Below are 13,040 nucleotides of genomic sequence, written 5' to 3'. Positions count from 1 at the left end.
TGTCTCGTCTCGACTTTCCCGATCAAATCGACCGTGTTTGATATTATCGTAAGCTTTTAGACTTCGCTCACGCAGATAGCGACGTGAACATTGTCCCCAACCAATAGGTGAGCTCTTCCCAGAACCAAACAGGAAGCATTAAGTCGTGTAGGGGAAAAATAGATGCTGCAACATCGCATTCCAAGGCTTCATCTGAGTCTCCATGCGATGTTGGAGCATCGATTCCCGTCTTCTCTTTTTCTTGTTGGCTTATATTTTTTGTGCAAACCATTGCACACACTAGGGCACCTGTGGCTAAAAGCTGCTGTTTCTTCTCCATTGTTCAACAATTTATCTTCCTGCAAACTTCCACCATGGAGCATGATGGAAAATAATCTAAAAAGGAATCTAGTTGCAGTCTTGTAAATGGTGACCCTGCAATGATCCCAGTCTTTGCAAAATCCTAGACTGTGACTAAAAACTCTGTGACTAATGACACGTTGTCTTTTGAGGACGTCAGTCTTTTAAAAGTCTTTTCAGTGTCTTCTCAAAGTCGTCTAAAGTATGGGAAGCATAAAATACAGTGTCAACTGCAGCTGTTGGTCTCTCCTGAGCCTCATCCACCCTCACAGTCACTTTCTTTTATTTTAGACATTCTTCCTTTTCGAAACCTACAGTAGCCGCTAGCCAAAGCAGAGGTAGGGAACGGTCTCAAAAGGTCTGGCGCGCTCACCTCTGTCTAACTCCACTCCCTCAGACTTTCTCATTTTCAAACTTGTTGTGATCGGCCCCAGCCAACATTGCCTAAGGAAATTTATTACATAAGCGGCACCCACCAACATCTGAAAAAAAGACTGCGATGCGTAAAATCGGCAGATTTCCCTTTGAAGACTGGTACCCCCTTGCATCCGCCGCGCACAAGTACGAGGTAAGTTGAGGCAAGTTATTTGACTGGTGTTCTAGAGATCTCTGACTGCTGTTACGGATTCTTTACAGAAGTTCTTTCAGCAACTCGTGCACCCACCCAAGGACCCTGAGCAGTGTTTTACCATTAATTACCTAGACTGTGGCGGCCCTCCATAGTCTAATTTGTGGCGCCGTTGACTCATAACCAACCGAAAATGTTTTTACACTTCTCATAACAACAAAAAAGGTCTCTGTGTGTGTGTTTTGCACCGTTGCTTCCGCGGAGCACCTCTCAGTCTGCCACCCAGCCCCGCGATGCTCACTCATGTTCTACCTTCGCTCATATACACAAGCGCGAATAACAAAATGAGGGAGAGGCCGAGTGCTCCGCTTTGTTGTTAATAATGTTACTAGTGTAGTGGCCGTTCTCAGCATGTTTGGAGCCGACTGTTTGCTTTGCCTTGAGTAAAGATCGGCTGTGGGCGGAAGACCTGCAGGACTCAGTCCACAGCTGCTGCATAAAGAGCTGCTAACCGGTTGCAAAGTTCGGTGAAGCTAGACTCAGACAGAACCCTGAACCGGAAAATCGGCTGTTTTCGCTGTTGTCGTGGACCCGCTGTTGTCGAGATAGACAACAGATAGACGTCTCTTATATTGATGAGTCCCATCAGTTGCTGCTCCAGAAACGCGGATAAGCTGTTTATTCAAAATGTATCAATACTGAATATAACTTGTGTCCAAATTCAACACTGCACTTTCCTGTGTGAGGCTTATGAAAGGTACTCGAGATATGACTGAAAGATTTGTTGAATAATAAGCAGGATTAGTAAGAAGATGTCTTTATATATAAATATGTGTGTTTGTGTGTGTGTGTGTGTCTGAACATTAACTTAATTTCTTTGTAGAACACTTAACATATGTGTAATAGTGGAAATGAAATGAACATCATAATACAGACAGAATTATGGTCTTAAAAATATGGTGTCAAAATGATCTGATGCAATGCAATATCCTCAGGGAATAATAATAATGAGTTTACTATTTATGTTCATTGTACAGTTAATTGTTGTGTGCTGTTATTGTTTTTATGCAAATAATTATGTTTTCAAAAGAAGCTACTTTTCACCCTTTTTATTATTGGTATGTGGGTGGGGGTCAGTGTCAATGCAACACGACAGGTTGTAAAGATATTAATGGTGGCGATCATCATTCATATGCATAAAACCTATGTGTTTATGATTTAATTCTTTACTACAGCACACAATTGTTTAAAGTTTCTTCATAGATCCAGCCTCCTAAATTGCTATAAAACCTCACCAGATTGATGGATTTAACTTTAAAATGTACAAAATTTTCCCCCAGAGGGTCTGGTGTCCAGCCCCCAGAGCCTCACAAAACCCCCTAGGAAAAACTGCTTAGGATCCCCCTCAAATCTCTTTGGCATGCCACCGATCCACTTTTAGAACACATTTGACTCATTTAATCTAACTCCATTTGGAGAGCTTGGAATCCACCCCCCCCCCCACCCCCACCCCCTCAAGGACTCTTAGAGGACTCCCTACTCACCACCTTCTCCACCTCCTCCTCTGTGCTCGCCTGCTGTTTCTACTGGGCTCTGCATGCCCGACGGGAGGCTGGTCTTCACCTCCACTACTGCAGGACAGGGAAACAGACGGAGAGAGAGAGAGAGAGAGATGAGTGATTGATTAGTCTGGGAAATGTTGTCAGGGATGCAGCAGACTATTACATCACTGTGTGTGTGTGTGTGTGTGTGTGTGTGTGTGTGTGTGTGTGTGTGTGTTTGTGCGCACAGGTAATTTTATTCAGATGAGTTGTGTTAGTGCTGTAAGAAAGTGAGGGACACAGCGTACCGCCGCCTATAAATAGCCACAAGCCAAGCATTAGCCTAGCACACTGGGTAGCACTGACTTAGAATTACTCCTACTGTATGTGGCCTTGGCTTTAGCCTAGCCTATAGTCAGTGTGGTTAGGCTAAAGGAGACTGTAGAACATGTTCAAATCCATCATACATACAGTATGTACGTCAGACAAACATGTTGTTTATTTGTAGCAGTTTGGTGGAAACTGAAAAAAATTAGTGTAATAGGTTCAAAACTTATTACGTCAATCCTCTAGGTCAGTGACAAATGCACTGCATTGCACTGATTTGGCAGCCACTTGGGCAAATCAGTATGAAAGAATTAATATGTTTTTCATGCTTCAGGGCAACACAGTGGTATTCGCTGACATTTCACCCGATGAAATAAAATATATGTGAACTCATCAAGCAAAGATTTAGACGCGTTTTCTAACCTAATCTGGAATAACAGCTTCAGTTGTCATCGTTTGGGAAAATTGCTGCTGTGATCGAATGGCACTGTGTGATCATGGATTCATTGGCCGCACCAGCTATTCATAAATCCTTCAATGCACCTTTAGAATTTATGAAGTGTCTTAGAGACATGAGGAATGTGTGAATGGGATCTGTGGTGTCCGTTCAAAAGAATTCAACTACGAAACCGGAAACAAGCGTAAATTCCAAAAATGGTCACGGCCTGGCCAGAGCAGGACAACAAAGTGAGGAACAGGCTTTCTCCAAAAATGCTTTCTGCCCCTTTAAGATGTAAACACCAGGGTTTCCTCAGTTTTGTGTGTAATGCCACATGGAGCAGCCTGAACAGGTAAGCCACCAGATTGTGGGGCGCTGTAAAAGATGGGGATTGAAACAAGAGCACCGGCAGGCCACTGAACATGAGCTGAAAGAGGCCGCAGTGGTAACACTCCAAAAAGTGAAGCCGCTCAGATTTGATCCATTCACGCTATCCTGCATTTAAGAAACCGGCGGGCAAGAGATTCTGACCTGGATCAAAGATTATCTGTGGAAGTCACCGAGTGACGATGTTCAAGAAGAAAAGTATCACTCGCAAAACTGCAAGATTTGAGTGACCAAGAGAACATGAAAAGAATTGAACGATTATCGACTAATCTGTTGATTATTTTCTCGATTAATCGATTGGTTGTTTGGTCCATGAAATGTCATAATACAGTGAAAAATGTAGACACTGTTTCCCAAACCCCGAGATGATGGTTTGTTTGTCCACACACTAAAGACATTTAGTTTTACTTTCATACAAAGAAGCCGAAATCAGAGAATTTTGACGATTAATTTAGTAGTGGATTACTAATCGATTAATAGATTAACTGTTGCAGCTCTAAAATTAATCCTGATGAATATTGGCTGTACATTCTTCAGCTGCATGAAAACTATTGGATAAGTGACTAGTGGATTCGATGGGGCATCTGTGGCAGACCAGTCTGTACCAGTGAACCTGGTACTCTACAGTGAATATATATATTTCTGATCATAGGAAACTAAGCTAAATGACCATTGTTCCGCTATTGTGTTTCCGCTGCACCAGCGCCTATAAATGGGCCTTTGAGCAGGACATTGATGACCCTGACCCATGCCATTGTAAGCTCTCCTGCATGGGTGATTACACCTCTGAATCAGGCATTCTTCCTGGAAGACGGCGCACACTGCAACAAGCTGGGACGTCAGGACTATTTCCTGTCTACTGGCCAGGGGAGGAAATCCAATTAGTATGTGCCTGACGTGTAGTCTGCACTTAAACCGTTCTATAGTAAGGCGTTCTTGATTGGTCACCTGCAGTTCTTTGGCGTACCCTTTCAGCCTCTGCCTCCCACGTGGGTCCAGAGTTAAACCCACGAAAAGGCTGAGATAATTAGCCCTGCCCCGGAGGATCACGGTCAGTTTCATCATATCAAATCTCGATTGGCTTTAATCCCAACCTGAGCCTGACGAGAGGGGTACAAGCACTTTAACTATATTGAGTAAAGGAGTTGTACATTTTTTCGCTAAATGAAAAGATCATTTTTTCCCCCCTTACACACATGTACATGGACACACATTGACAAAGTTTCAGTTTCAGATTTTCCCAGTTGTGACCATTGCGTTAGCTCAGTCACTGAGGCTGCTGCAAGAGAAAGTTGGTCAGACCCAAAAACTGAGTGCCAGGGATAAACAAGGTACAAGGTTGTGTGTGTGTGTGTGTGTGTGTGTGTGTGTGTGTGTGTGTGTGTGTGTGTGTGCGTGCGGTGTGTCGGCCACTCACATCTAAATTACCTAAACAAATATTCTGGCATTTCACTGTGACGCACGTGTCTCCCCTTCAACTTCGGCACACACACTGCCTCAGTGTGTGTGTGTATGTGAGAGACCGGTCTGTGAGTGTGTGTACAACAGTCTGTTTGGCAAGAGAGCAGCATTCCTCAGCAGCCAGGGTCTGACGTCAAACTGGAGACATTTATAGTCTGGTAAACACACACACACACACAAGCACACCAACGTACAGTCTGAAGAAAAAAAAAAGGCGGGTCGGAGGAAACCTTTCAGTCAATCATACAAGTGTCTAACTGACTTCAGCTCACAGTTATACACAGTCAGTCGTGCACAAGGATGGACGCAGTAAAAAGAATGAAAGACGGACTGTGCATCCAGTTTGTCCAGGAAGTAAATTCGGGGAGACGTGCACACGGTCTCCTTGGTGCTCACATGACTCCATATGCAACATGAAGGACAATTATTGACAAAGTTTGTCAAGCTCATGATTGAACCTGAGAAACCATGTTTTCATTGGTCTAGTTGGATTAGTTACACTTTTTTTTATATATATACATATACGGTGAAAATGTCCAATTAATCTGCAAATCTCTGTCTCAATCAACTGATTTATAATTTATCTTTGTGAGATTTAAAAAGCAGGACCAAACACAAAGTGCCACTGAGGTTGAAAGAGATGCCATCATCTTTTCAGGTTAGGGTAAGGGTTAGCCCTTTGTTTCCACATTGAAGCGGGTCCTCTTCAATGGCCCCGTTGCACAGACAACTTTCTACAGTAGAACACCCAAGGGGGGGTTGAGGCGAGGGGCGTTCAGTTGGCTTCAATATGCAACCTCGCCGCTAGATGCCACTAAATCCGACACACTGTCACTTAAACACAAACACCTTCTTCAACCTGTCAAAGGCGTCCCAGCATCAGCACCTGTACAAGAACTAAGATTAGAACTTAAATATGATTGTATGTCCAAAAAATATCTCAGGTAAGATTTATGTCTAGAACTGAAACTGAATGAATGAAAAACGTGTACGGATAAAGAATACAATTTTTGCCTGAATATACACTAAGATGATTTTCTTTTTTTACAGTAATATGATGTTCAATCAAGTTTGAAAAAGTAGTCCCTTTTATATATATTTATAAGATATTCTTATAGAATGAAGAGTGTGTCATTATGGCACTTTACAGAGCTCAGGGTCCTCACCTGATAGTTTAAACTAGAACACCACTGAGCTCGTCAATGTCACTTCTCTCTCACTGACTAATAAAATTCAAGAAGGCTTGATTTTAGGGACTGTGTTACACTGTTGTGTGATCAATATTTAAAATCAACACCATGGAGTGATGTCAGGATGCGATTTCTTTCCATTGTTTTAACGAACCGTTCTAAATTAAACAATTTTTTAACGGTAGTTTAAAACCCTAACCCTTTGTGCAAAGATCTCGGAGATGGATTTGGTAACCTAGCAACAATAAGCGTCAGCTGCCTGTAGACGAGGGGTGGGCCGATGGACGACCGTCAAAATTCTTTTGCGTTTCAATGTACGTTACTTTATTAAATGGCCTGTTTATCTGAGACACACCTTATTTCATATAAGCTTCCTGAAGTTTCATCTATTGAAATGATATGAGTGAAAGTTGGTGATGGAGAACGCCGTACCGACAGTAACGTGACGCAAAGAATGAAGATGTCTCACTCTGTCGGATTTATCGGAACTTCAGAAACACTTGCGGTTGTACATTGGTGTTACACAGCGGCTATCTTTGACCAGTACTGACAGCGGCATGCAAAGAGCACACACACACACACACACACACACACACACCAAACAGCCATGTCTAATTTAGACCTGTCACCAAGGTCATTACTTAGAGCTGACGTGACCAACCACCGGCAGCACGTTCGTTATGCTGAACGGTGACGGAGACGCTCGGCCCCAGGTAAAGAGGAAAAGCTGCAGCTGAATGTTTTCCAATGTTTTTTGCTGTAATGAACCTGTAGATTGTGGTGGAGTCGTTTGTCAGTATGTGACGTGAGGCGGGGACCGAACAACCCCAGAAGGTTATCAGGATCAAGACAATGAGATATCAAAAGTAGATGGTTTGGTAAAATCAGCAGGTTGAACTCTCCGGGATTTAGGCAGACGAGTTTTCTTCGTCGACCGTCAAGAAAATAACTGGTGGCGATGACTGCAACACTCCTGGTTAACCATTAGAAACCAGAGGGCCAGGCTGCAGTCCGCGGAGAAAATACACAAGCATTTGTTGTAATCAGATTCAGTCAAATTGGATTGCCGTCATTGAGCAGGACAACGATCCCGCACATACGCACAGAGCGACCAAAGAGCTTTTAAAGGTGAAGAGGTTTGATATCCTTGACTGCCCCAAGTCGGTCATCTGATCTCAGTCTGACTGAGCTGCATTCCACTTGCTGGAGATCAGACTAAAGACAGACAAACCCACAGGCATCGTGGGGGGCCGGGTTACGAAAGCCTCTGCTGATTGACTGTGAGAATGTGCCACACGAAGGTTGCTCCGCACGAATATTAAATGTGATGATTTCATAGGTTCGTCTTCATTTCTATCCCTCATATTACTTTTGAAGTCCGACACGTGTGACACAGTACCGAATTTCAATTACTAAAGAAAAATGACTACAACTGATGAAGCGAAGATTTGTTTTCTGTCTCTTGGTATTGGATCACTGGAATGCACTCGTTCTGTACTACAATCCCCAACAAGTCGACAATGGGGGGTTTCACTCTCATTTGCGACTCAAACTGTGCAAACTGTAAAAATGTATTTCTGAGCATGTGTACGCGACTACTTGGTATTACAAAATTCAGAGTCCTAAATATCCAACAGAGTGGGACGTCTTCTTTCTGGTGGAATCCCGTCACATCCACTGTCAGAGGAGGCTTTCTCCCAACTGAACTTTCATTCACATCAGACTATTAAGTCGACATTTATGTAACGTGCAGGGACATTTTGTTATCGGCACGTGTCCAATATTAAAGGACTCAAAATAATCTGATGGAGACATCACTTTGAAGCAAAAAACAGATCAAACCTTGTGTCTGTTCAATCATTTTGCCAGTAAATGTCTCCTCACAAACACATTATTTGATACGTTTTTACTGGGCCCCTAAAGTTCTTTAGGAGCACGTGTGCTGCTCGGGGGAGAGGAAAAAACGGAAGCATCGAGCCCTGCAACTGGGAATTTCCAGCATCTGACTTTGACAGGAGTGCTTTGTATCCTTTATTTAAGATTTACTCAGAGAATCCAAGATGCTACACTGAGTGCTGGCCAAAATTTGCTGCTGCTAATAATAGCAAAAGAAAGGTTCATAAAAGACAACAAGCAAAGAAGATGAAGACCATGTTGGAGGACTTTTGTCTTTCCCTTTCTCTGCTTCTTACTCCAGAGCTGCTGCTGCTGGGTGGTATTTCTGGAAGCCCAGTATTCCTCTATTCTCGCCTTTCTCTCCCCGTCCTGTTGCTCAAAGAAAAAGAGGCCCGATGACGTCAGCCCTGCAAAACACTCTAAAAAAAGCCCGAAGAGAGAGAGTCAGCGAGGGGGAAAGAAAAGACAGAGCAAGACAGTGCGTGAGGTAAAAATAGTATAATGGCTGTGTTTACTTTAGACAAATTAGAAGCTTAGAGAGAGGGAGAGGGAGAGGAGTAACATGTGTGGCACTGCTATGGAGACCGAGGGGGTCAGAAGTATTATGGGCTGGCAGCCTGTGGGGTCATCCACGGGTACCGTCTGTTGTGTTGCACCAGGCTTCATGTCTTTGACAACATCTGATTGACTCAATCACATATATGCATGCACTGTTGTCCCGTACTGGTCAACATTTTCATAATAACAATATTCCAAATGGTTATGTGCAACCCACAGATTACTGTCACCCTCTGCTGTTTTGCGGGTTTAAAGGCTACAGTCAAACATTTTAGTTAAACCAATCACTGCTGCCAAGTTGACGCCTGCCGTCCACACAACTCTGGAGCTATCGAGAACCTAAAAAGGAAGTTGTAGACAAAGTTGGGAAACACCGCAGGCCTCATTTAATTTTAAAAACTCCGGGACAGCGCTGTCGCATACATGGAAAAGTTTGGCAACGATGGACTCAGCCACCTGCATTTGCTTCCTGATTGGTTGTTACCGGTCATGACTTGACGTTATTCCCACTTATTTGTCAGTAACACTTCCGCCTCGTACTTTTCACCTTTGTCGTTTCTCGTTTGTAGCATTTGTTTTGATCGTTTAACTCGGTCCAGGTTTCACAACCTGCAGCTTTTATGTATTGGTTCAACACTCAACACGAACAACAGCGAAACAGAGATTAAAAACACAAAGATTAAAAGAAATTAATGTTTGCTCTTTGTTCACACAACTAAATGCATCTGATGAAAAACATGCAACAGGTGACAAGGTGTTTTTTTTGCAGGACCAAGACCGAGCCACCTACTGTAACAGTAAGAGAGGGAATTACAAACCACATGCTGCTCTGAACGTTTTTTTTGCTGAGATTAGTTCACACAACTGCAGCCACTGGCTACAGTAAGCAGTTGTATGCAACACGCATCAGTGTCATATGAAGTGCATAACCAGTTTTTATGAAATGAGTTTGCTCAATATAGGATGAAGAGCGAACACAGGGCGACAAGAGCTGAAGGGACAGACGGTGAATTCGCCCTACAGCATAGAATGCTCAGGTCTGTGTGAGCCTGTAAAGTTTGAGAGCACACACACACACACACACACACACACACACACACACACACACACACACACACACACACACACACACACACACACACACACACACACACACACACACACACACACACACACACTGACCTGGGCTGGTCAGTGAGCCAACAGCATAATTTGCGAAAAGAAGATTAGGAGTGAATGTGCGTCTTGCTCGTACCACCTGACAACCTCCAGGAATCAAGAGGTGGCATGGAGCCACGCTCCAACCTCGGCTCCCCTCACTGTTTGGCAACGGAGTCCCATTCCTTTTCACAGCCACGCGTCTCACTGCCTCCACCGAATATTTTTTTCTTTGCTCGCGCACCGGGTGCGTCTGAGCGTCCGATAAATGACTCGACCGTCCGCTTGAATAAAACATGTAGAAGGGGAGTTAGTGGGAACGCGCCTCAGACGACTCGGGGAGAGCGTGAAGAGCACAAGGGAGGATGTTACAAGGGAGCAGAACTTTTGTTGGGGAGCGTCTTCTTTTCTCTGACTTGAATGCGGATTTGTGAACATTTATCAGAGATGAGCCACTCTGAATCTAAAAATGAGTATCACGCACGTGTGCTCAAATCTGAATAAGTTTTCGTACAAAAACTGCCTTCATGAGCGGGTGTGTGTGGGTGTCACAGCCACTGCTCCTGCTACGACTGCCGACCGTGTTGGTCAGCGGGCCAAACCAGCGGACCACACTACAACCACTCGCTTCCTTTTGTTTTCCGAAAAGCTGGCCCTCACCCGATAAGACACTCGAACTGTATGTCTGCACCCCCCCGCCCCAAGGGAATGCGAGCATCACGGTTTGAAAACCTATGACTTACATCTACTGTCCAACCCTCACACGCATACACACGCACACACACACACACACACACACACACACACACACACACACACACACACACACACACACACACACACACACACACACACACACACACACACACAATCATTCCTCTGGCGCATCGCATGACAACAGCTCCAGCTCCAGCAGCCACCCCCCCCACCCTCCTTCCTTCCTCACACACACACACACTCACACACACCTATTTTCCAGATATGACTCACCGGTGGTGGGCATGGCAGCGCTGGAGCCCCTGTTGCCACTCAGGAGCTCCAGAGGCTGGTGGTGGCTGTCTGTGCTAGCGGAGGAAAAGCAGGACTCAGTCTCATAGATGGTCTGCAACATGGCGCACAATCCTGACACTGTGGGACGCAACAGCATGCCAAGACAAGGGGCAGCGTTCTATTTTGTCGCGAAAAGAAGAACAGACAAAAAAAGAGTCAGTCTCTCTTTCGAGACACCGCCATGGCTTGAGTTTAGGATTCAAGCTGTGGAGGGCAACAGACGCTGAGCTGTGCTTTTCAAAAATGACTGAAAACTTCCTTTAACTTGAGACGATCTTTAGGTGGATAGAAAAAAGATGACAAAGAATTCCGTAAATTTTTTTTTTTAAAAATTAAGATATATCCAGAAAGAACTCCTCTGAGATTTTGTTTGTGTAATCCAGTAAAGAGCTCGGAGCTTCCGCTGCTCGTGGCTGCTCAGTTTGTGCTGCGATGACCAGCCGCTGAGACCTGAGGCAACATCCTCTTCTCTAACGTTGTTGCCTCAGCCTACAGCTTCCAGGGAGCCACCCTTTCTGCAAGGGTTTGGAAATTTGAAAATGTTTCTAAAAACACAAGCTTCCCAGAAAAGGGCCAGGAGCTGCAACGACCAGAAAGATGACTTCTACATCACCCGGAGTCCTGATCCATGCACAACACTTCCCCGGCTCCTGAGACAGTGACAGTGGCCGGTGTGTTTTTGAGGTGTACCAGTCAGCGTTGCAGATGGAAAAAAAAAAAAAGTTTCCTCCGGTGCGCTGAGAACCCCTCTGCGAGTCTTTGCCGACGGCCAAACTCTGACACCGAGTGCCAGAGGGGAATCGGCGAAATCTGGTGGCTCGCGGTGAAAAAAGCTGTGCGTTTGCACGAGCTGAGGAGTGACGGAAAGGGGCTCGGCCCGAGGAGAGCTGGAGCCGCTGGAGCCGCTGCAGCCGCTCTGCTTCTTCACACAGCTAACAAACAACAAAAATACAGAGACAGGGAGAAGCCGAATTCCCCGGCTCTGGTGCATCAAAGGATTCTCATGCCGGTCTCCTCCTGACTGTCGAGAGGCAGAGAGAAAGAGGGGGTGGAGGAGGAGGAGGAGGAGGAGGAGGAGGAGGAGGAGGAGAGGCAAGGACGTAAATAGCTCTGGGAGAGCGCTCCCCGAGGTTCCATGCTTCCAAAATTAGAACGAAGAGCTGAGAGAATGACAGTGAGAGGGAAATGGAAGGAAGGAGGGAGAGAGCGGTGTAATAAAGAAATAAAAAAAAGAAGAGAGGAAAGGCTGAGCTGAAGAAGACGAGCCCAGCTCTTATCCCTTGAACACGAAAAGAAAAGGCAGGCGACCAGAAACAGCTGATGGTCAGACGGCTAATATTCATCGTCTAAGAGTCATTGGCTGATTTGTGTGTGTGTGTGTGTGTGTGTGTGTGTGTGTGTGTGTGTGTGTGTGTGACGCTCTTTGGGCTGCTGAATGAATGTCGAGAGAGAGAGAGAGAGAGAGAGAGAGAGAGAGCGAGGAGGCTGAGCAAGTGAGAGAGACTGAAAGTGGATCACTGGGTGGAAAGGAAGTTGGAAGGAAGAAGAGAAAGTCGTCTGCGGCGGCGGCGGCTCGTCTCATTTCAGCGAGCGTCGCAGCATCAGCAGCAAGACGGAGAGGGGACGCAGGCACAAACCTCCATCCCTCCATTCATCCTTCATTCATCGCTGTCTGTCTTTTCTTTCTTTCTTTTTTTTTTTGCTCACCGTTTCCTGTTGTGTGTGCATTGACATTGACTGCTTAAAACGAGAAGAGAAGACGAGCGAAGAGCAGAGCATTTACTAACACACGAGGTGGGGGGTTGATGGAGGGACTACAGCTGAAAATAGCCTGCCAGGGAGGAGGAGGAGCTAGAGATAAAAATAGACAGAGAGAGAGAGAGAGAGAGAGAGAGAGAGAGAGAGAGAGAGAGAGGGGGAGAGAGCAGTAAGCCTACAGCTCTGGGGTGGGGTGGAGGAGGTGAAGGGGGAGGGGGAGTTGTGAGAGGGGGGCTTTCAGCGCTATACTGCTCTTCCCGGAGATCACCTGTCAGTCAGTGGGCGGGCCCCCCCCCCCCCCCCCCGGATTTGCACCAAATTTTGCACAGGCATTCATGGTCCTCACTGGTGAACCTTACGTAACCATT

At 45.4% G+C, this 13,040-nt stretch overlaps 1 protein-coding gene across 4 annotated transcripts in view; it reads right to left on the bottom strand.

Moving 5' to 3' along the window:
• Window positions 1-13,040, bottom strand: part of hdac5 (histone deacetylase 5) — a 51,949-nt gene that overhangs the window by 25,681 nt on the left and 13,228 nt on the right. For 2 of the 4 annotated variants that reach the window (XM_047327988.1, XM_047327989.1), the window contains exon 3: window positions 2,452-2,538. The exons of 1 other annotated variant lie outside the window; for it this stretch is intronic. In XM_047327988.1, coding sequence (XP_047183944.1) covers window positions 2,452-2,538 — 87 coding nt within the window. Of the gene's footprint in view, window positions 1-2,451; window positions 2,539-10,854; window positions 11,917-13,040 lie in introns of those variants that run through there. One more of the 4 variants, XM_035614604.2, reaches the window with a different exon arrangement.

Source organism: Scophthalmus maximus, chromosome 17, assembly GCF_022379125.1.
Source record: "Scophthalmus maximus strain ysfricsl-2021 chromosome 17, ASM2237912v1, whole genome shotgun sequence".
In the NCBI taxonomy this organism is placed as follows: Eukaryota; Metazoa; Chordata; class Actinopteri; order Pleuronectiformes; family Scophthalmidae; genus Scophthalmus; species Scophthalmus maximus.
Note: the sequence above shows the minus strand (reverse complement) of the source record. Positions and strands in the feature narration are given on the sequence as shown.